General features: G+C 40.4%; 1 protein-coding gene across 1 annotated transcript; it reads right to left on the bottom strand.

Moving 5' to 3' along the window:
* Window positions 1–1750: 1750 nt before the first annotated feature.
* On the bottom strand, window positions 1751–21840 carry GTF3C3 (general transcription factor IIIC subunit 3). The gene is made up of 19 exons (XM_048953920.1): window positions 21626–21840; window positions 20793–20895; window positions 17391–17581; window positions 16853–16976; window positions 16137–16328; window positions 15502–15667; window positions 13752–13899; window positions 12016–12088; window positions 11173–11262; window positions 10033–10136; window positions 9285–9456; window positions 8635–8837; window positions 8317–8418; window positions 7294–7429; window positions 6397–6634; window positions 5889–6079; window positions 4812–4936; window positions 3133–3285; window positions 1751–2409 (listed from the first exon to the last, which is right to left on the bottom strand). Exons 1-19 carry the CDS (start codon window positions 21722–21724, stop codon window positions 2287–2289), a joined length of 2733 nt encoding a protein of 910 aa, XP_048809877.1. The 5' UTR covers window positions 21725–21840; the 3' UTR covers window positions 1751–2286.
* Between the last annotated feature and the right edge of the window lie 2520 nt (window positions 21841–24360).

The raw sequence follows: 24360 nt of genomic DNA, 5'->3' as shown, positions 1-24360 counted from the left end.
AATTAGAAGCCTGTATCTCTGTTAAAGTTACAAAAATGCTACTTCTTTACAAAAGATTTGGGGAAAACCACCATATAAAATCCATTCAAGCATCAGAAGTCCATTATAAATGTGATCTTGTAATTCTACTCTTTATAGCTGCAAAAAAGACGTATAGCAAATTAACGCTTTGCTGCCATTTGCAGGATCAACAGCTGAGTTCTACATTGGTAGCTTTTCCATGGTGGCTGATAGTTGCTAAGCCTGACAGTCACATGTTCTACTATATTCACAGTATTCAAAAATTCATCTTCAAAGCATTGTGGGTTGGGTTTTTTTTTTTGTTCTTTTTTCTTCCTCCCAGTCTGTGGCCACTGGTGAACATGGATAATTAGTAGCTTTCTACAATCTTCAATGCATATAAATACAACTAAACTGGTATTTGGTTCCTAAAACAAGCAGTAAATGCTTTGACGGGCAGCCTCTTACATATGCCTTTAGTGTCTTATATAAAATATCTCTTTAGCAACAAAAAACTAACAAATGCCGTAATTAAGTCAAGTAGTTTGGTAATATACATAATAATCGACTGAAACTGTTACTAATTCTTCTATTTTATAAAATACATAAGCAATAGGATTCTGAGCATTTCAGACTCAGTTTTGGAAAAAAGTAATGCAAAGCGAAACTGTATACTGGACCTCTGGCTTCTGTTTTCAAAGCATTAGTTCAATACTGAGTGCTGAGGACTGTGCTTCCTAGGACATGATAAGCCTATTTCAAGTGAAGATAGAGGAGTCATTCACTGCGAGAAGAAAAAAAAAATAATCAGAAGAGTTACAAGATGTGAAGAGACCAAAAAGTGACAGGGAAAACTTAAACTGAGACTTTTTACACCAAGCTGATACAATAATGTCACATTTGTACACACATTGTGAGTCAGCGCAAGTTTACATAGCAAACAGTTGGCTGTCATGTCACAGATGGTGATGAGATAGCACAGAGATTACAAAATGAAACAGAGGTGATGGAGTCATTCTCTTCCTTATGCATTTTCTATACTACAGGCTGACATACAAACGAAAAAAACATTTCAGTTATTTCTGCAAATTTAGCAAGGACTTGGATTCGGGCAGTGTTTCCTAGTTAATCTGGTAAACCAGTCCTAGTAAACATGCTGTGCTTTCCAGAGTTGGTGAGACTTTCATTGTATTTGACTCTCATCTCTGCATTCTCAGTATGGCCCAGCACTTCCCTACTGAAGCACACATGCAAGATACTGTTATGTAACATCTGATCTGAGATAAAATTTGTCTTAGCTTTAAAATTAGCACAGACAATTCCACGAGACTCATTTCTGAAGCACTGATTGGAGCATGAAGCATAAACACACGAAAGTGAGCTGAAAGTAAAAACTAGGTAGCTGTCATAGGGTAAACAACAAGTGCTTGGGAAGCAACAGCATGGCTGGATTTCTATTCAGCATACTTTCTCGGCCTTATTTTGCTTTAGCAATGAACCCTGCCTGTATATCCATATAGCTATATAATCTTTACTGCTCTCTCGCTAGGTTGGGAGCTGCCTGCTTCTACCACTCTGTGCTGCTGTTCAGCTGTCACAACTACTTAAAAATCCAGACTGTATGCAACATTCAACAACAAGCTAAATGATATTATTAATTTTTTCTGTTTGGAAGCTTCATTGTTGTTTTTTTTTCCTAAGGAAGAGTAAACAAGCAAATAAACAAGAGTAAACTAAGCACAAACAATCATTAACTTTAGAATTTTTATTAAAAAGTTCAGAAGGACAAAAGTAACACGGATTTCAATGAAACAGAAATCAACCTTGTAGAACAGCTGCAAGGAATATGAACTCCTAGCAACACCAAACACTTAAATGATCTCGGAAGTACCGAGTTTTCCATCCTGTAGAAATTAGTACAAGCCCATTTCTTTCTTCTTCATTACAGTACAACCTTGCTTGTAAGTATTTCTAGTATTGCACAGGGAAAACTTTTCTAAAGAAAATATTGGGCTCCAGTTTTCACTGTTCTGTTCTATACAAAAGATCAAGCAGTTCATCAATGTTTGTCAGCCTTGTGCTCAGAGCAAACTGTTTCCATCTATACGTGATGTAGTTCAAACGTCAGAAGTAGAAAAAGTCTATATACAGCATACAAACTATACACAGCACAAGCCACATCTTTGACCACATACAGAAAAAGATGTGCACAAAAATCAGTTTCCCAGCACTGCATGATGCAAGAGTTAATACAAAGGCTATCATTTCTACCTGCCACAATCTTCATCACACAACTGCGTAAGTGTATAACATCTTTTGGGCCATTCTGGTATTTCCACTGCTGTGATAAATAAGTGACAAGTTAAAGGCAGTATCTCTCCTCAAGTCTGTCTGATCGGTTTCTATTCCCTGTAAAAATAATAAAAAGTTATCTATATGCAAAGATGGTTTAAAAGTGAAACGTAAGTAGCTGTTAGAGTGCAATCTAATCACATATTACTACTTTACACAGACACTCAGGTGCACAGAAACTAAAGCATCCTTCATATTGAGTTTCCACCTGCTATTAATCACTGAAGAATTGTAGTTGTGATAAAAAAATATTCAAAATATTAGCTGTAAATCAGGTAGCCAAATCATAGAACAGTAAAGCATTATCCAAATTTGTATTTGTAGGTAACATATTTGTTTCTACAACCAGAACATGAATGCTGCTTTATCTTTCATGTCATCAAAGTAATGCTGCTTTGAACTCACAATATCAACTATCACCAACCTTTTTTCACTTACCAATCTTTCCCATTGTAAGTTTTCTACCTGCTCGTGCCCAAGCTAGGCAACAAACTTCCAGTCATAAAATACTGCACGCAATACAGATTAAGTTCAGCTATTCAGGTAAAGTTTGGCAACCTTCTTTTTGCTGCTAATGCAAGCCTATTAGTAAATCCCTCCAAATGTATGTCTTTGAAATTAACACATGCACAACAGGTAACAATCAGATCTGGGTTTTCAGTGTCAGAGAATTCCACCACGAATTGTTCTGAACAACACAGATCCTAAGTACTTAACTACGGCTGAGAAATTAACATTGACCTGAGCACTTGCAGTATGCAGCTCACAAAGATACTGTACCTCCAAGGTGAGAGGAGGAAGCTCAAGTACTTTCTGGTAATAGTGGATTGCCAGATGCAGTAGCCCCAGCTGGTGAAGGCCACGGCCAAGGTTGTAGAAAGTTTCTTGACACGGTCCACGCAGGTCCAAATAGCGGTGAAGGAAGGAGAATCCCTGTACACATTTTACACACATGGTGAATGTTCCCGTTAAGAAGACAGCTATAAAATACACTGGATGCTAATATATGATGCTAAATGATGCTTATATGATGCTAAAAAATGAATGGCATTAGACCAGAACTGCCTCCAATAAAAAAAAAAAAAAAGATAAAGATACAGTATTATATTAAAATGCAGTGTTTTGCTTTACACTGAACGAGTCTTGTGGGAAGCTTAAGAATAGGAAGAAGAGAGGAATTCAGAAGGAAAAAAATTAGAGCAGAGTTTTTCATCCTTTCTTGTGCAGAAACTTGCATTTCTTTTATTAATGCTTTGGAATATGCTGGTTCCATTGCCAACAGTGGCCTTTCTTTCAGCGATCGTGTTGGTAGACAGAGAAGACAGCTCTGTCAACATGAGGAATTAGTTCAGAAACTAGCAGCTAATGATCTTGCTTTATGTCACCAGTGTGTTTCTATGGCTGAATTATTAATCAACTACAATAGGAACAGGAGAGGATGTAAAAATAAACTGTCATAAAAGCAAGTACTGAGAGAGAAAAACAGGAAGAAGTATCACCAGAGGGTAACATAAATAGGACACGTTATAAAGGAGAACGCAGCAGTCTAGATAAGAAAGGCAAGCTGACTACAGAAAGAAGTGGCTGAACATACTAAAATTAGGCCAAAGTTTGAAAACTTCAAATACTCTAAGTTGGATACTAAGATAATTGGTCTTGTTTTAGAGAGATCTGCACCTTTTGTCACAATCTAAGTAAAAGCCAAATTCTTAACAGGCTAGAAATATATGAGAGCTTAAGGTCCTAACCACATTCTGCTGACTCTGAGCTCAGAGGCCACAGGAGTTTAAAGGAATTTCAGTGCTGAAGGAGAGTACAGGGAATGACTTTCAAGATTCCATTTGGGCACAATCAGCCTGTGGTTTGTAACTGCATCTGGCAGATGAAAGAAAAATATGAATAAGAAAGCTGAAAAACTGAGGGTAGCCTAAATCAGAGCTTGTGAGATCTTTGCAATGAGAGCTATATAGAGGCACCAAAAAGAGGAAGAGAAAAAGATGACAGAAAAAAACCAACCACATTTAATGCCTTCTAAGTCTGGAAAGTTTTAAGAAAACTATGGAGCTTATGAGACATGTCCATTTAGGGTATGTGGCATAGATTCTACTCTGTGGCACTTCTTCAAAGCTGAATAACAAGTTTAACAAAGCAAAAAGAAATCCAATCTACAGCCATTGAGACTGGAATTAGTAATGTTTCACAAACATGGGTGTCTACTACAATAACCACTGTGTAAAAAAACAAAACAAAACAGAACAATCTACCTTTAGGTAAGAGAAGATGAGATTCAGCCAAAACATAGTTCAGAAGCACACTCATCTGTATTTGTGTTTCACTATTTCTCTTTTGAAATGCTGCTTGAAATGCCGTTATTTACGCACAACATGTTGCAGTCCCACCTGTCTATAAATACAAAGCCAGGACACACTACAGGTAAAAATCATCACATACTAGTTTACCTGTACCAGAAGAGCGTGCCTTTTCAACACGTATTTCTGAGAAGCCATGTGGATGAAGGTTAAGCCAATACAAAGACTGTAGAGAGGTTCATCTGGGTTTGCACGAAAGGCTTGCACGTACTGTCCTAAAAGCAAACAGCAAATTTAACGTGTGAGCTAAGAAAAAAAATAACAGTTTAATATTCCTACTTTAAAGTATTCATTAAAAAAATACCACTAAGAAATCGTTACATTTTCAGCACTCCTTGGGATTCTGAAGGAAGAACACAAGCTGTGAGGTAAAAATGTAAACACAAAACTATCAGGCACAGAAAGCAAACAAGGTCCTTGCTAGGATTTATATCTGGAATGTGTGGAGAATTAACACCGGATGCAACAGACAGGTTTTGGAAGTTCAGTTTCATTATTTTGGTTAAGCTGTTTATGCAGTTGAAATAAAGACACAGAAAAGAACAATTATTCCCCTATATATTAAACACTGAGAAACAAACCGAACAAAGAAAAAAAAAGTATTACCTAAGAGCATTGGAAAGATAAATGACATAGTGACACACTACTGTCTCTAGCACAGTGTGACCCCTCGGCCATGACTAAGGCTTTCCTGCATTACACTGAAAACAAATAATTGCTGCTGCTGAACATTAATGGAACATGCATCTCCATCTCCAACACATCTCAATTATGACACCTGGAGGCAGCTTGAAACAACAGGCTTACTTCCAAGGCGTGTTAAACATGTCCAATCAACATTATTTGCTATTTAAATTATTCTGGTTTTGTCTTTCCTCATCTTTATTGCCATTAGCCCTCTGTTATCTTTGCAAGTTGGTTATCTTTGCTATGCATCCTAAACTCAAAAAAAAAAAAAAAAAAAAAAAAAAAATCAGCTTAATTCTTATTAGGAAAACTGCACTGATGCTTTGATTTGGTACAACACAATCAAACTATCAGGTTAATACTATGAAGCCATGCAGAACTTTGTGATATATGAAAAAATGACTGTTTCTTCCATAAAAAACAAAAACAAATAAGAGTATAGACTTGTATTTGCTAAAATTAGAAGACTAATGACATTACCAAGAGCATGCTTGAAGCTGCCAGATACAAACGCATTGTGCCCATTTAGGACACACAGTGCATGATTATCCGGATTTTTCAGCATTAAGCGGAGACAAAAGCGATGGTGACGGACATCCTGAGATTGCATAGTAACTTGATTGAAGATGTTCCACAGCTGAGGTTTATTGACATTTTCCATTACCATTATTCTACGGAACGAAAACCATACGAGAAATTAGTAAACGCGACACAGTAAATGCTACACCTGCAATAAAAACAGCTTAAGTGACTGAGGGAAAGCTGGCGATGAAAGACAGAACCAAGGGTTTGAGACTAATCAAACAACCTACTGCACTATATGTTATTTTGTAATCAAAGGCCATGAGCAACTCCTTGTGCTTCAGCAGGCTTATCTGTTTCAGGGAAAGCTGGAAAGCACTAACCTCCCTCCTTCAGAAATCCAGCAGTACGACTACAGCCTCGGAGGAAGTAGAGAACAGATTGCTCTGCCTTCTCAGTTCCCTACCTGATATAGTTGTAGGCTTTTCTGAAGTTCTTGTCCAGGATTGCAGCGGAAAGCCCGAAGTATTCCAGCTCCTTGCGCTTCTGTCTGTCATCGTAAAATGAGTAATATTCCAATGAGGAATCTACTAGTAGCTCAGCCTCCTTGTACCGGGAGAGGTCACACAGGGAATATATAGCCTTCAGGAGAAGGTTCCACCAGTCATCCTTTGTCAAAACACTCGTGAGAACAGCAAAAATCGCTGAAAATATTGAAGGCAGTAAGTCAACCAAGTTGAAACAAGAGAGAAAATCTTTAAAAAGAAAAAGAAAAAGCACACAAAAATGTGCACACAAACTGATCTTTTAAGAAAAGTCTCAGCATTAACTGGCAAAAGAAAAGTAAATCATTCACTTCTTTTTCCACTTTTAAGAGCATTTTATAAAATGCAAGCAGAAAACAGGCAAAACTGGGAACAAATGATAAGAAATATATTTTGAGTTGTAAACACAGCAAAGGAATGCATTAAAGTTACTCCTCTTCATCTTTCAAACAGTGCTGAAAAAACTGTAGTGTGGTTTAACTGAGTCTGTTCAGTTCAATAATCACGTGGCTCTTAAAAGAGATACACATTTCTGTTATTTTCTAGAGCTGCATGCATTACGTATTTGTGCTGAGAGGAATGCTGGGGCCATATGGTCTCTATATGTCCTTCTCTATCTGAATTATTCAGTAATTTTATTATTTTTCTCTGAATGAGCATTGCTCCCTGAAGCTATATTACCTCACATTTGCTGCCTTCCTTGTCCTAGAAATACGACGACGTTTGCACGGATTTAGCAAGCAAAATACTAACATTGGTTCCGTTTTCAAGATAAAGAAGTTAATCTTGTTGCTTTGTTTTTAATAAACATTTGTTACCTTTCGCATCACAGTTTGCTGCCTCCTGGTCATCATTGTCGGAAATTTTATTCCTTGGCACCTTAATAAGGTAGAGGTGCCTCTCTCCAGACTTGGAGCTAGATATCAAACACACCTGAGCTCTGCTCATTGCTACCTAGAGACAAATTTAAAGGCAGCATTTCAAATCACAGTAATAAATCCCATCTCAGATACAGCGTTACGACGATGCTCACATGGCCTGCTAAAACAGTCTGCTGCTTAGAAATGCCAAACAGAGCAAGATCACACAAGATAACATTCCCTATAGGTATATTATCTCTGCATTGTCTCATACTTCACTGCAAACTGGGCTATGCAGAAGAAAGACAGAAACTCTTCCAATGACTGTCAGACTTCTCCTGGGATTGGAACATCCCTGTGCATATTCAAATCAAAACTATTTGCACAGAGGCAGAACAAAAACAACACCATTCTGCCAGTCAGATGGTCAGCTGTTCAGTCAGTGTAATAGAACAGAAATGGATCAAATCAAATGGATAGAATCAAGGCTTAAATATTCCCCTCCCTCACTTCTGAGTGAAAGAAGGGAAAATAATAAAACAGATAACACTGCTGTATTTGTTAACTAAGTAAATTCTTCCTTGCTCATTAAATAACATCATAGATTACATAATTCAAAATGAAGTTATTAAAATACAATCTAATATCTAAACAAAAGTAAATCTGAAAAAAGTATTATGTTGACTCCTAAATAGATAAGAAGCAACTTCAGCACTTGCCATGTTCTCTGTATATTCAGAAACAGGGAGTTGAAATAAATGTATTGAGAATTACATTCACAAATGATGCTCTGTTCTGAAGAGCAAAAAACAACATGGTTACAGGCCCCAAGAATTAGAAGGCTCTCCGCAGGATTTCCATCCAACAAAACTATGAAAATACTTGCATATCAAAACCACTAGTTTTGTTCCTCAGCTTGTTTGCCCCTTGTCTTAACCCAACTTGTAGCTGTCCAGTTTGGTAAAGCAAAGACAGGCTTACCTTCAACAGCATTGCCAGCATAGTCAGTAAAGTGTCTACGTAACCGTACGTTTTGCCTTGGGAATAGAGCAGAGTAGAACGATGGAGGAGTAACTTTAATTCCTAGGTAACACCAAATATCATTATTCAACCAGTCACAAAAAAAGAGTTTATGAAACAAACAATTATTAATGCAACACAGAATTAATAGAACTGTCAAATCTGCTAGAAAACCACACATGTCGATCTCTGGTCCTACACCATTAACATCTTTGAATACTACTGTAGTCTGTCAAATACCATATCCTGAACTGGAAGCAAAGAAAACACCTTGCTCACCTGCTGGGCAGCATTGGCATCCTGAGCCAGTGTATCTGGATCATACATTTGTTCCAGAGCCTCCAGAGCTTTCTCAGGCCGGCCCAGTTGCTGCTGTAGTGTTGAAAGTGAGATTCTTGCATCCAGATGCAATGGAGCAAGATCAACAACCTTAGCATAGCTCTCTGCGGCACGCTCCATGTGTCCCAAAGCCTTCAAGCACTCTAGATATACCATACAACACACCATATACTTAAATGACAGAAAAAGATTAAATGCTAGCAAAATAGTTAACGTACTTTCCAGATGCTCTTCCAGTTAAAACCACTCGATACATATATTATTAAAGTGAAAACGTTCAGAAATAAGCACTGATGCATCTGTAGATCCACTTAAGCAACATCAGTTGATACAAAAAGGAATGCAGAAGAGATGCTGTTCATTTAGACGAAAATAAAGTATTCATAGCTGAAGGTAATCTCAGTCTCCAACAAGGACAAAGCCCTCACGGCAGGGTTGCCGTAGTAAACTCCAGTTATAGTTTTGCAAATACAAATTATTGTTCACCATGTGCATCTAAATTCCAGTGATCTCAGATAAAGTTCCCTGGAAATACTCAGCACTGTGCTACCATCCCTCAGTACCACGTTTTTCAGCAGCCCCCCCTTAACCTGCATGCCGAAGCCAGACCACAGCCAAGTTGTATCGTTCAGAACAGACGAGGGCACTCAAGAGAGGCAGGGCTGAGTTGTATTCTCCAACATCCAGAAATGCCTCTGCAACATCCAAATACAAGTCACCCATTTCTTCTGGATTTTGTTCCACCAGAGTGGTCAAAAGAGGCTTTAAAAGCAAGCAAACAAACAAAATACTAAAACCCACGAATAGTCACCAACAACACTGCTTTAAGATCTGCTTTCAGAAGCTCCTTTTTAGGCTATAATTTTTATGCAGTTTGCATTTTGAGCCATACTTCTTTCACTTCAATATTACTTTAGAAGTGGAAGATAAAGATTTGAATTTCACAACTGCTGAAAAAGCCACATTTTACTATTCCAGACATTTTACGTTATACTCATCCTATCTTTCATAAGAACATTAAGATCTATTAGGGCTTGAAAACAAAGTCAAGGTATGCTCCTTAGTGTTCCAAATTTGGTAGCGTGGTCCCTGGCCTAACATAGCCCACAGTTTTTCAGTTACTGTCCCTTGGAAATATTTTCAGCTGAAGGCATAACATATAAGGACAAAAATACCATTTCAGCTACAAGAGGTTTGCTAGGCGTCTCTGTCTTGGAGTGGAAGGAAAGCAAAAAGAATCCCCAAAGCCCTCTTAATGACCTCAGTCATATGAAGACAGGAAAAAAATCATTTGCTTTGTTAATTTATCCCCTGACTTCTGAGTTTGTTTCTACTTACATTGAGAGGCTCTAGGATGTTCAAGTGTACCAAGCACACCATCAGCTTGACTGTGATGTCTATGGGAACCCCTTCAGGTATACAGCAGCTAACCTTCTCCACAGCTGTGGAAAGAAGAAAAAATTTTCTCTGAGCCCTTAAGCTTTAACAACCATTTCACAGAGCCCCACCAGCCTATGGTGAGCTACAAAGAGAAGAATACTCAGACTCTAGCATATGTTGGTGTAGGCCTGCTCTTTTCCCTTCTTTTATAACTTATCTCTAGCTGGAAGAAGTTCGTTCTCATCTCCCTGATCCTTACCATTTTATCTGAAATATCAAGAGCTATCACAGTCTGCACTGACTTCAACAGCAGGATCTGTATGATGTGTTCAGTGTTCCCCCTCTGGGCTTGTTTTGTAAAGCTTTTCTTTAGGAATATAGGCACCCGTAACCTCTTCTCCTCACTTTCTCTAGGAAATATCCTATATTAAGCTATTTTTCCCTATTAAACTAAGTGCTATGTATCAAGGAGCTGGCTGTACTTGTATACAGTTAGATACAGATAACTACAGAACATTATGTTACACATAGAACAAATGCAATCTGATGAGAATGAAAGCATGAGTGCTACCAAACTGGTACAAACTTCCCTATTGCATTTCCTGCACAACCAGTCACTACACATCCAAAGCACTGTGTTCAAGTTCTCCTTTACCTTACTCCTTACACTGAACATTTAAAGGGTGACCATTAAAACCTGATAAAATAGTGACTTCCAACTCAAGGCTATCCTGTGACCTTCTACATCCACATACAGTTACAGCAAATCACAGCGTGCAGATTACTTCATCATTCTCACCCAGCATGAGAGTAATCATTCACCTACTGGTAAATTCACACAGAAATAAAGAATTTTATTTTCAAATTGGGTATAAGTCCTGGGAGAATGTTCTGACTTTGGTGGCTGGATGCGTTAACAGTAAATTCTGAGTAAAGACGACAGGATGCAAGGAACCTCTCCTGGATCAAGCCCTATTTCCTACTATTTCCTATTTCTACTGCTAGAAACTCTCATGATTTTGCTACGATTCCAACCCGATTCCTGAGTATATGATCAGTTCATAGATTTCTACCAGATTCAGCAACTCAGCTACTTACCTGCAGCGCTCGATTCAGCAGCCGGATCACCTTGGTTGTCAGTCACTGCCTCCTGGCTTTCCTCAGTTTCCACTACTGCTGCTGCATCATCTTAAGGGAAAGAGATTACCCTTAGTAGCACCAGCTAAGCCAAGAATTACTTAGCTGTGAACACCAATAAAGCGTGGATTATACCTATGATGGGTTTGGACTCGATTACCAAAACAACTGTCCTGTTCAATTACAGAACAGACTGCTACAGAGCTGGCATGCTGGGGTCACTCTACAGCCCAAACAGAAACACCTTTAGACTTGAGTGATGGCTTTCATGAAACAGATTTCTTAAAGAGGACCTGTTTCACTCAAGTCAAAATTGCAGACAAATACCCCTAGATATCTGCACATCACAACATTTAAATGTTCAGGAAAATAAGTATAATTTACAGCATATTAGTTTCAGGTCAAAGCTTGATGTTCTTGAGAATAGATAACACAAACTTTATCAGATTTTTTTTCAGAAGTTATTTAGCTAGCAGAAATAAATAACTGGCCTGACATCATCACTCAGAGGAATGTTTAGAACTTTAAAAGGCCCCCGATTGCAGGGAAGGTAGTCCTTGTCCCTAATGAGTCACCAGAGCTAATTGGACATCAGAGTAACTCCTCAGAGAACGTTGAGGTCATGCAATGTAACTCATTAAAGACACTGAAGAGTTTCAGAAGTGAAACTCTCTGTCAATATGCGTCAAAACATACCTGAGTTGAAGAGGTAATGGAAAGAAAAACGTCACACTAGATGAACAGAAGAAAAACGTCATAGGAGATGAACAGAAGGGCCATACTGACCATCTGTTAACTACTTACCTTTTTTCTCCTCAGCAGGACTTTTTTCTGATGCTTTCCTTTCAAGAACAATTCCTGCATAATCAGTAATAACCTAAAACAGAAGAATAACTCAGATCATTTAAAAGGCTTTAAGGATATATGCAGCAATCAGCCTACGTGGCAGTTTCTTCAGATATCACAGAGGTTGTCAGAAGAAAGGCAGCCTTTCTTTCACTTAGGGCTAGCTCACTAGTATAGGGTTTCATCACCCTATGTCTTTATCCACTATTTTTGGTCTAATCAGCAGCTCCTTAGGAAATAAAACAGTAACTTCCATCACAACTGGAAAAGTTTTGTTTAAACATTTTTAGCTCCTTTTTATAGCTTTAAGAAGATAGGTATAGAAAGCAAATCACCACGTAAACAGCTAAGTTTTCCATAGATTTTTCAAAGCACTCCTAGGTTTGCTCATCCTAACACAACGCAAGGAAACCGCACAGTTCATCTCAGTTTAAAACAGATAAAACAAGATTCACAGCTACCTACAGTCAGACATTTTACAAAAGCCCTGCTCATGCATTATAACCTCAGTAAAACCAGCACAATTCAACAGAACAATTTAGTAAGGAAATGAAAATCAAAGACAGACGAGTCAAGACATTCACTTGTCCACAGAGGGCTGCGAGAGGAGAAACACAGAAGTGCAAAGGATTGTTGGTTTGAGATCCAGTGCCATTTGGCATTTTCATTCAAGAATTGTAAAGTAAATATTTAGGTAATAATTACCATTGCCAAAACAAGAGTGTCAAATAAGCACATGGCCCTCCATTTACTAACTTAAATACAGATTCAGCTATCCAGGAACAAGAAACACCATCAGAGCAAGAGACCTGAGGAGAACCATCAGAAAGAAACACAGAACAGTTCTACAACTGCGTGCTGCATTAACAAATCTTGTACCCAAATACTGAGTACAGAGAATTACCTCTTTGAATTTTTAAAATAGAAAGAGATACACAGGGAAGAGTTGGTAGAACTGCCCGCAGGCTTGTAATGCTTTACACTGACAAAGAACAAAAAACCTTATGTAGGAAAAATATGAAGAAGTAAAATCAGCAAATAAGGATGTTTAGAAGGACAAGGTCCCAATTGTTAGTGGCTCTTCACTCTAATTTGGGGAACTATAATGGTCAGATCGTTACAATGTTCTTCTCAAAGCCAGACCAAACCAAATAGGAAACACGCACAGAAGCGAGGGGTAATAACCACAAGAATGAATTGGGAATAGAGATGCGATCTTCTCAAACTCCTTAAGTCTCAGAGCTGAGTTCTTGTGTACTGGAATGTGTGCTTGATATTTAAAGCAAAAATTATTAGTTATATCACAGGCATACCAGATAAAGCACAAGTGTGAGGGCATGTGAAGCATTAAGCCATTTGGTGCCACTCTTTTAAGCTTCACCTTAGTGAATGCTCTTTGCTGGTAGTACAACAGACCCCAAATCAGCTTATAGCTATCCCCTGGCTACTGAGGTTATGGCAGTTGTAGAGAAGGAGAGAAAAGATCCCAAAACTTTAAATGTGGAACAGCAAAAGAGTCTTATCAGCCCCAGCGTTAACTTCAGTGCTGATTACCACAGAACTAATTGGAAGCAACCTGATCAGCTCTATTGCCACAGAAATACGACTGTATTTAAGAACTACAGGAATATAAACTGTCCATCCTGTGTGGCAGTTGCTGAACGCAACAGGCAAATGCACGTAGTTCTCCATACCGCCAATGCTTTGTCATACTGCTTGGAGGAAATATACAGTTCAGCTGCTATATTAACATCTTCCATGGAGACGAGGCTCTGATGTTTAGTAAAGGCTTCTTCTATGATCTCAATAGCAGAGGCAGCATCATTGGCTTCATAATAACTCCTGTGAAATGCAGACAAAACATACTTAGTATCTGAGATAATTAACAAGAGGTACTTTGATCACAAGCAAAAGGTTTTTCGTATTTCTTTGCTTTTACTTTTGTTAATCAGCAGAGCTTGCTCCAAAAGTAATTCCTCCTATTTGTTTCCATGGAAACTACAAAAGAGACAAAGAACACAATAGCACTATTTGATAGAGCGAATTCCCAGTTACAAAACACTGTTTTTCAATGGAGGCATCACCACTAGCTCTGCATTTTCATTAGCAATAGATGAGAGCCTGAATGCCAACTTGTAAAAATCCACATGGCCATTCACAACGTGGCTCATCCTTCACACAGTTGTCATCACTGAAATGCACCACCCACTGCCTCACTGGGCTCACATCCACTCTTTGGTCTCCACAAACGTTCAGTAAGTGTTGATGAAAGTCAGTGGGTGCCATTTTTTTCCCTGTGGAGGAACTCAGTGTCACATCTTTGCTTCATCCACACTTCCATGGTCAGACACTGTTTTGTCAAACTGCCCCTCTGCTGCCATCTCTAACACGGCAACAACGTGTAATGGGATATGGGGGGAAAGTTCAGCTTCTACTGCCACACCACCAACATCTGCTTCTGACATCATGGGCCAACATCATAAAATAGGAGGCATGATTTTCAGAGCAGAACTCATGTATTCATTAGGGAGGATAAACTATGAAAAACAGTGAGAAAGATGGTAGTTTGTTTTTCCTTACAATTTTTGACAATGTTTTATGTGTTTCAAATAATTACCAATAATCCTCTCTATAAGATCTTATAATCCTCTATATGCTAGGAAATAACAGCAGTTTTCATTACACAATCTCTCACCTCGAGCCACATACCAGCAGTGTATTGCATTAATCTGGTCTGACAGAAAACTCCAATCATATTGTTACATTTGCATTTTTTTTTTTAAGGTACATTTCACAACCAAGAAAATCAAAAGACTTATCTGCTGGCTCTCAAACAGTCCAATGACATCTTTCTGTAAGTTATACATGAGAAAGTAGTTAGCTTACTAAGAGCTGTAAGAGGCGCACATTTAACTATCAACCTCCTCTGCCACAGGGTAACTTCTATGACTTGATCTGCACCCATTTGCAGAAAAGGGGAAGACGTCTACTTACTCCAGCAACAAATCAGAATCCACGCATACTATTGTACTGAAGACTGCATTTCACACTGAATAGTTTCTTCCATGCAGAGTTATCAGCAGTACGGTTCCGAGTCTCTAGTGATATTACACAGATACAGAAATGTACTGTATTTGTACACAGTTGTATACTATAGGCTTTTTTGTAGTTAACACCTGTATTTTACTCTCCGACTCTAAGAGAGTACAACACTTCTGTGACGATGCACTGACTGTGCATAGAATACTTCCCACAAGTCAGGAGCTGGAAACATCACAGTACATGAGGGGTGTGCGCTTGCATGTTCGTCACCCCCCCGCAGATACACCCCTGTGCCCCGATCTCAGCTGCATACCCAACCTGAATCAGCAAAAGAGCTCAGTAATGCCAGACTTGGAGAAGCTTTGGGAAACCAAACTGTACCATTTTTGAAGCCCAACTTACTTTGCCATGTCTCTAGCCAACTGCATAAACCGCTCTCCATCAGAGGGAGACAGAAGATTCAAAATACGCCTGTAGCCGTCCATAGCCAACTTATGTTCCCCCAGCTGCTCATACAGGCTTGATCTCTCCCATAGATAACGCACATTGGTTGGGTCGTACTTCAAAGCTGTAACAAGGAAAAGCATGCTAGTAGTCAAGCTGAGCAAAAAAGCAATAACAGATTTCACATTCATCTACACCACTGCCAAAGCCCTGGCAAATATCAGCAGTTTCTAACTAGATAACAGCTAACAGAAAAAGCAGTATTTACATCCTGAGGGAAGCAAAACAGATTGCAAAACACATACATGCTCCTGGTGAAACAGATTCAACTAAGACTCTTTTTTATTCTCCAAAATCATAAGGTAACACGACTGACAGAATGTCAGCAGACACGTTATTACACACAAAAGCTTTCTGTAAGAAAAGGACATCATCCTACATTAAAGGTTCATGGATCTTTTACCAGTGTCTGGACAGAGGTAGCAGAATCCTAACAAACTGCAACAAACTAAAACAGAAGGCAGAAGAAAATATAGCGATTGTCATCAGCACCCAACATTTCCTTTAAAATATTAAAATTACTGCTACATTACCTTTTGCATAGCAAAAAATAGCCTGTTTAATATTGTCCTGCTCCAGTGACATCTCTGCCAGCCTGACCCATTCCTCTGTATTGCTAGGATTCAAGTGAGCAGCAATCAGTTCAAACTGTAATGACTTCTCCATATCACCCTGGTCTTCATAGATCATGGCAAGAGTGGAGAAAGGCTCGTGAGCAAGAGGAGCTACAAAAAGACAAAGAGAACAGTTCAGAACTATTGTTTTAAGAACTACATGACAAGTAACTTGACTTTCTTCAAACTACAGATACCACAGGTGTATGAAACATCAACATCATTGTTTCAATTCAGAAAATAGATTTTGCAGGCAGGTTTCCAGTTCCTTTTCTTAAATCATTAAAGAGGTTGACTGAACCTCACAACAACTATTTGCAGTGGTTTTTTTTTTTTGTTTTTTTTTTTTTTTTCTTACATCAGAAGTCATGCCAATGGCTCTGTATTTTCCTTCTAGTTCTACAAAGACAATAAAAGTAATGTGCATAAAGCTGCAGAATTAGGGTGCTACTTTCTTCTCAAAAGCAAAACACCACCGGAAATGCACCACGTACTCCTAAATTTCATGCTAGTTACACATTGACAGCCTGTGTGCTGAGTATTCTCCTCACCAGGGAAGCCACAGTGAATTTCCTGATACACGTGGCAATTTCATCCCATTTCTGAAACCAAAATCTAGTACCGCTCTAAAATACCTTGTCGAATGATTTCCATGCACATCAGAATAGCCTCCTCCCGTTCTCCTCGAGCAAACCTGATATTGGCCTCTCCCATTAGACCCCTCAATGCACGAGGAAGCTTGCTGCGAGGCCTTTTCTCCTAAACAGAAAAGAGAAACTATTTCTACCAATGATTCGGTTATGTCCAAATTCAGGAGACCTCAGTTACACTTGTGCTTCAAACAACCAAAAAACAAACTATTTAAGGGCGAGTTCAAATGACTGACCAAGGTATTTGCTGATTTTCATAACTGACAGAGTAACTCCAATACCTAACACAAATAAAATCCAGACATTGGAAAAGACTCACTTCGTTATTTCTGAAAGTTTTCAAACAGGAACCTACAGTAATTTTCTAGAAAACCAGAAAGGACACACCAACTTAAGCAGAAGCATCCTACACAGCATTATTTTCAGGCAAGCCTCTCAGCAATAGCTAAGATGGCACAAAGCAGTGTTTATTTACTATACTTCATGAAATACAGAGTAGTTAGGTGAAGGTATAAATACTTGCTTTCATCATTTTCTTAGTCTCTCGGTTAAGTACCATCTCCAACACAAAAACATCTCCAGCTGTGGGTTGCTCAGTAGTTTCTTCCTCTTCTTCTTCCTCTTCCTCTTCATCCTCCTCCTCATCTTCATTTTCCCCAATCATGGACGCAAAGACCCGATGAACAGATTTACTGACGCCATCTGCAGTTTCTCCTGGTTGAGAAAGTAACAGAAAAGGTTTATGTGTGCTACATTATCAGGACAAGTGCACAGAAAACAGAATTCTTCACAATTAGTAGCCTACTTGAGAGAGCTGTTCTATAAGAAAAAGGCCTTCAGAAACGTAGAAGACTTCTATACAACCTCTTGTATTTTCAAATGCTGTCTTACTCATCAACGGTGCTTCGTATCCCACAGCTTCTAACATTTTTTGGATATTTGATAAGAAAGCATGGGGGAACACACAGAACGAAGCAACAGTTTACTCTACACTCTTCACAAACAACAGAAGAGAAGCAATTTTCAATCACAGTGGATGGAATAAAGCTTTTCAGCTGAAGAGGCCAAGCGAGCAGACAATTACACCGAACAATAATGCAGTGCTCAATTTTTAGAGGTAATTTAAAATAAGATCCTTTCACCACTCTATCCATGACAATGAGTACCTCTTAACCCATGTAAATGCAAAATCCAGATTACTAACATAACTCCAGAAAAATAACGTAAACAAATGCATAAAGCTGTATGTCCAAAATAAACATGCTTAAAGCACATAATATTAAAACCTTTCATTACTAACTTACCCCAGGGTCATAACTGTGCACAGATCTATTTCCAGGCAAAACGGACTAAAAGCAATCATTTTCTGTATGCTTCTCTTTCTCTGCTTGCCAACGAAACATTGAAAGGGTAGAGATGGTGGATTGGGCATCTAAAGATTTGATAACGGTCCATCCACAATACAAAGCCAGTACTGAAAAATAAACCTACTGCCAACAAACTAGAGGGATTTGGGTACTACAGCTGGATTTATACCTTTTACAGCCTTATAAATGTCATAGATTCATAGAACCACGCAGTGGCTTCAGTTGAAAAAGACCTCAAGGATCATCAAGTTCCAACCCCTGTGCCACAGGCAGCACTGCTCTTACACATGGTTGTTTTTATTCTTAGCCAATATATTATTCAATACTCAACATAAAATATTCAATATTCTTATTGAATATAATGTTGTTTTTATTCTGACTTAGATATAAAGTGTCTAAAAATCAAGACTATCAAGGCTTCTACTCCTCCCCAATCCAAAACAAATAGTTTTTAACCTAATTTCACCTTCATTTCAGCTTTGAACATCAGTGTTTCAAAAGTGATTTCAACACTGACCTTTTCTAACGTTCTTCTTCCGAATATCTTAAGTGTGATTCTTCCAGTAACTCTTTATACAAACAGAAGCCATACATACTATCAATGCAACCTTGATTCTACAAACTGCTTTTTAGACTCCTGCATTCTCTGTAATAAGAGCAGAAGTAACATTTCTCATGCATTTTTTCTTTGATAAAGACCACGTGTATGAAAAGACATGTAACAGAGCAGGTGGAATACAGAGCAGAAGACCACAGCTTGGAACTGTGTCAGAGACATCAGCTGAAAGAAGGGAACTGCACACATCTGGCTCCAGCCCCACCTGTAGCATTCTGTTTGCTTTTGCAGAATAAGGTCTGGCCATTCTCTCAAAATCAAGGCAACGCTAAGGCACGTTCTGTGTGAGACAATTTAAGGCCTATTTGCCTACTTTGATATTTAAAGGAGAAGAAAAAAAAAATATAACAAAAAATAAACGGTAATAAATAATAAATAAACAAACAGAAGAACTATGAGAATTTGCAAGGAAAGTAAAAAATGAATCATAGAATACTACAAGTGAGAAAAAACCCATAAGGATCACGGAGTCCAACTCTGTACAAGAACCAACTTGCAGAAATCAAGGACTGCACTCTGCTATCTCACAGCGCTGGCAATCCCACGAGACATGCCCAGCCACTGCATGAAACGTGCTCTAAAGGTGTCTGAAGCAGACTGCAGCACTGTGAGGCCCAAGCTCTAATCCAGAACCTGAGGAATGGGATAACTAACCAGTGATACATATGAAACAAAGTGCTGCTTCTACCACTTCCTGAGATCCTTACATTACGCAGAATTCCTGAATAATTTGGTGTTACTGGGATATAGTTCTACAGAGATCTTTCATTCAGATAGTCAGGAATATCCAGCAAAAAACAGAGAGATAGACCAGAGTCCTCTAAGCCAAAGAATAAAAAAACTATTAACAACTTTAAAAAAAAAAAAAAAACCAAAAAAAACCCTTCTATTTTGAGCTGTTTTATTTTCCTTTAGATGGTGGGGGGGAAGAAAACTCCCACACAGCACAATCAAATATCCCTAAGCCCGTTCATCTCAGCCAAGAAGGCTAGCAGACATGAGCACAGAATCACAGAATCACCAAGGTTAGAAAAGACCTACAAGATCATCCAGTCCAACCATCCACCCATCACCAGTAGTTCTCACTAAACCATATCCCTCAACACAAAATCCGAACATTCTTTGAACACTTCCAGGGTCAATGACTCCACCACCTCCCTGGGCAGCCCATTCCACTGCCTAACCACCCTTTCAGAGAAGTAGTATTTCCTAACATCCAGCCTAAATCTCCCTTGGTGCATCTTGAAGCCATTCCCTCTAGTTCTATCACCAGTTACACGAGAGAAGAGGCCGACCCCAGCTCACTACAACCTCCCTTCAGGCAGTTACAGAGAGCAGTGTGGTCTCCCCTGAGCCTCCTCTTCTCCAGGCTGAGCATTCCCAGCTCCTTCAGCCTCTCCTCATAAGCCCTGTGCTCCAAATCCCTCACCAGCTTTGTTGCCCTTCTCTGAACCCGCTCCAAGGCCTCAATGTGTTTCTTGCAGCGAGGGGCCCAAAACTGGACTTGAGGAATGGCCTCACCGGAGCTGAATACAGGGGGAAAAACTCCCATACAACACAATCAAATATCCCAACTTTCTTTTGTCTCAGCCAAGAAGGCTAGCAAAGATGAACACAGAAAACCAAAACAAAACAGAGGCAGAAAACTTTCTGAGATATGTATTTGTAACTTCAGTAAATGACAGAGACCATGTGGTTACAAAGCCAAGAGGATGTTCCAAAGAAAAAAAGACAACCAGATCCAGCCCCTAAGACTAGTGAGCAAAGTTAAAGCCTACATATGCAAAAAACATCCTACAAAGGCATGCACTCTGTGTGCTTCGTTACCCACAGGTTCAGCAGAAACAGACAGGTTTTTAAAGAAGTTCAACTATTAGAAAGCAAATGCTTCCAGTCACCTTTAGAACACATTTTTTGCCAAAACCACCACAGTAATATTTACCATCTGTTTCATCCTGGCTTTGAGACTTCCCAGCTGCCTTTCTGGATGAAGAGGGAGCATCTATGTCGTCGGTGTTCTCCTCAGCAGATACATTCTCACTGTCCTACACACACCAACAACGTTAGTTACCAGATTTGCCACATGCCTCACTCCTGTTTCCCCTGATGTTCGGGATTAGCGTTCAGACCAGGGCTTTCAGCTTTTGCACTGCAAGTAAAACAGGTGTGCTAAGGGCTGTATCTTCAAATTAAATAAACAGAAAGCTCAGCAACACCTGCTTTTGGACATTCACATTCTAATCAACGAGGGGTGACTCAGGTGGTGACTGTTCACATGAGTGCCGGCTGAAGAGGCCGTCGTTCACGCCGCATTACGCTGAAATAAGATGGTATGGTTCAGCGTATAAACTAAGGTAAAAAACTAAGGTAAGGTAAGGCGAACTCTTTTAGAAGCCTGCATTTTTTGAACACAGAAGACCTCAGTTGCACTCCTCGTAGCACTACGAGGTTGCTCTGGACGGTACTCGTCCCTCGGTTGCAGCGCGTCCCGCCGTGGCCGCACAGCTCTCCTCAGTGCTGCGGCGGCAAGGAACGCAGAGCGGGCAGAGCTTCTCCGGGCACCTCGCCGCGCTCGCGTACCTGCCTCCCCACCTACCTGCTGGGAAGCCAGCAGCGGCACACGCCGGATGACGGCCCACCGGCACCCGCCGGCCGGGCGCGGGGTAGCGTCTGCGCCGCCCTAGGTGCCGCCCCGCCTCCTCCCGACCCGGGCCCCCTCGCAGGCCGCCCCGCGACGCAGAGGAGGCCGCGCCGCCCCCGCCCGGCCCGTCCGACCTTCTCGCGGCTCTTGCGCTCCTCCCGCCGCCGCTCGAACTCCTCGAAGGAGATCTTCCCTTCCAGATAATCGATCAGCTCCGGGCTGAACCCCGACATCGCGCCGGGCCGGCCGGATGAAGCGCCGAGGGCGGGACGCGGTGCTCCGGCTATGGCGCCCGCCCCGCCCCGCGTCTCGCGCTCTGGTTCCGCGCTGCCGCGGTGCGGCCCGGACCCCGCAGCCCGGGCGTGCGCGGCTCCACCGTCCCCCGGGAGCCCTGCCGTTCCTCACACGGCCGGGAGCCCACGGCGTCCGGGGAGCGCGCCTCCGCAGTGCGAGGGCCGCTCGGAGGGGTGCCCAGGCGTTCATCTCCCCGCAGAGCGGTAGGCTGCTGGTAAAATAATATCTAACGCCCTCCCCGCCCGCATCTCACACCGCCTAGCTCCGGGAAGCCGGAAGGTCTCGTTTATTTACCTATTTTGAACAAGGGTGGTATTCCCCGTTTATTCGGACATAAACACAGCCAGCGCTGCCCTCAAGCACCACGCGTAACACCAACGGACAGCAAATGGGGATGGCAGCGAGGCGGCCCGCCTCAGGGGGAGAGCCGGGGCAGAGGGGACGTTTAAACTGCCGGCGAGCAGGGAAGAAGGCAAGGCGGCAGCACTTCGCCGTGGAGGTGAGCGCCTGGCGTGAAGTCCGAAAGCTAACACCTGAAAGAGAGGGGAAACAAGGGCGTGAGGCACGTCGCGAAGCGCTCAGCGCAGCACCCTGCTCTGACCACGGCGACCAGACCCCGCTCCTAAGGTTGGAGGGAACCGTGGCCGTGCTGAATTACACAGCACCGATTCCTGCGGTAGTTCTCTCAGCACTGCTGTAGCATGGCAGAGTGACAGCATCCCTGCTCGCGTCCAGTCCTAACCTATTCGTCATGCACAGAGCTCACTGTACTGGGTTTTTTTTGTGTTGGATTTGATTACTGAGAATAACTTGGTAAAAAAGAAAACTTGGATATTAACATCTGAACGCCATCTTGACTGTTACTCGTAAAAAGAGGAACAGTAGAGCTGTACCTACAGTTCAGGAATAGAAACAGTTAAGCAGACCTAAGAATCCAAAGCTGAACACTGATAACAAATTAATCTCTGTCAAACGCTGCACAAATCACCTAAGTTCTTACGTTCAAATCTGACTGAGATCTTCACCTACTTATAAAACAGGAGAAAACAATTGTTAGCCTTTCTTCACAATCAGCAGTATTCAGACTTTCAAAATGAGCTACAAGATCATTTATTTGCTACAGAGTATAGCTGTGCGTAGATAAAACAGCTCAGAAGTACTGGCTATAAACTGAGGCTGCATTTATTAATAATTCAATGTTCAGCCCTCTTCACCTTTATTTCGTATTTATGGAGAAGTGTGAATGAGCTCACAATTACTTTATTCAACCTTCAATTTTAGTGGTAGAAGTAAAGGAAGCAGTATGCACAGACAGATACAAATACCATGTGCTTTGTTAATGCAGTATCTTACGTATAAATGCATTTTGATACATGCATGACAGGAAACCAATAGTCTCAATTTATCATTTATATAGATAAGGTGGGTTTTCTTTAGTATCTGTGCATTTTCAACATCTTTCTCCAAATGAAAATAAAAATAAGACCACAGGCTACGTAGATCTGCACAAGCACAATGTGTGCTGTTACAGAAGCAGTAAATACCTCACATATCTCAACCTCGTCAGTTTCAAAACAACTTCAGGCACGAGTTAAGGTGTCACACTTAATTGCATCTGAAGAACAAGTTGTTTTTTATATGTCAGATGGAATTGAGAATTGCTTGAAATTCAAGGATTTCCCTGGCTTACATGTAAAAGCATCCTCCTTTACCTTGGTCGGCAGCATCTTTTAGCCTTTCAAGTCATTTGGAAAAGAATTTTTCCTTTCTTCATAATCTGCATACGCAGAAGCAATGGGATCTGAGTAGAACATGACCGGCCTTGGTCCTTCATTGTTCACAGTGAAAGTAGCTGGGAAATTCCTGAGATCGAGACCCCGACCGGAAAAGTATGCCTGGAGTGTTCTGAAAAACTGAACATATTTCATAAGTGAAAACTGAGTATGCCCAACTGATTGATTATTTCTACTGAAACAATCCCCTCCTATCTGGGATGAAATTATCTATTTTGATCATAAACTGCTGTGATATAAGCAATATAATTCAGACATGTCCGATCTGTCCATGGCTTTACATCTTATGTGCTGTTCCAAGACCACCAACATTTCACTGGTAGTCTGTGTTCCCCACTGAGCCACAGAGGATTCAAGCCATAACCTTTATGAAATAGATATGGCAAAACTCTTGCTGAGGGCAAACAGTACCTTTTAGAGTACCTTTAGTACCTTTAACAACATGGAATGTTCTCTAAGAGCTAGCAACGGTGCACAATTGATGTGAATTGGCCCTTTAGATTGCTTGAAAGTAGGAAAATTTAGTCAATTCTCCTTTAAACAGTTGTAAAAACTGTGGGAAACTGATTTTTCCCCCCTCACAAATTCCTTATGACATCTTGCAAACGTTGCCTTAATTGTATTTCCTCAGTTCCTAATTAATTTTTAGATCTTCAGCCACTATTCACAAGGATGTATCAGATGGAAATGTGCTTAAGATGCAGCATGTAACCAGCAGTACACTTTCAAGAGAAACATAATAATCATTCCTCTTCAGGTTCATAAAAGCAGCAGCAGTATAA

The sequence above is a fragment of the Lagopus muta genome, chromosome 8 (assembly GCF_023343835.1).
Source record: "Lagopus muta isolate bLagMut1 chromosome 8, bLagMut1 primary, whole genome shotgun sequence".
Lineage (NCBI taxonomy): Eukaryota > Metazoa > Chordata > Aves > Galliformes > Phasianidae > Lagopus > Lagopus muta.
The sequence above is the reverse complement of the archived record's forward strand: the minus strand, read 5'-3'. Positions and strand labels throughout refer to the sequence as shown.

Excerpts from the sequence above, each read along its gene's own strand:
- GTF3C3 (XM_048953920.1), bottom strand. The coding sequence starts at position 21,724 with ATGTCGGGGTTCAGCCCGGAGCTGATCGATTATCTGGAAGGGAAGATC. Across the intron at positions 16,329-16,852 it reads CATGGAAATCATTCGACAAG|CTCCTCTTGCTCACGAGCCT; the intron begins GTATTTTAGAGC and ends GTCTTTTTGTAG. Across the intron at positions 6,080-6,396 it reads AAAGCCTACAACTATATCAG|AATAATGGTAATGGAAAATG; the intron begins GTAGGGAACTGA and ends TTCGTTCCGTAG.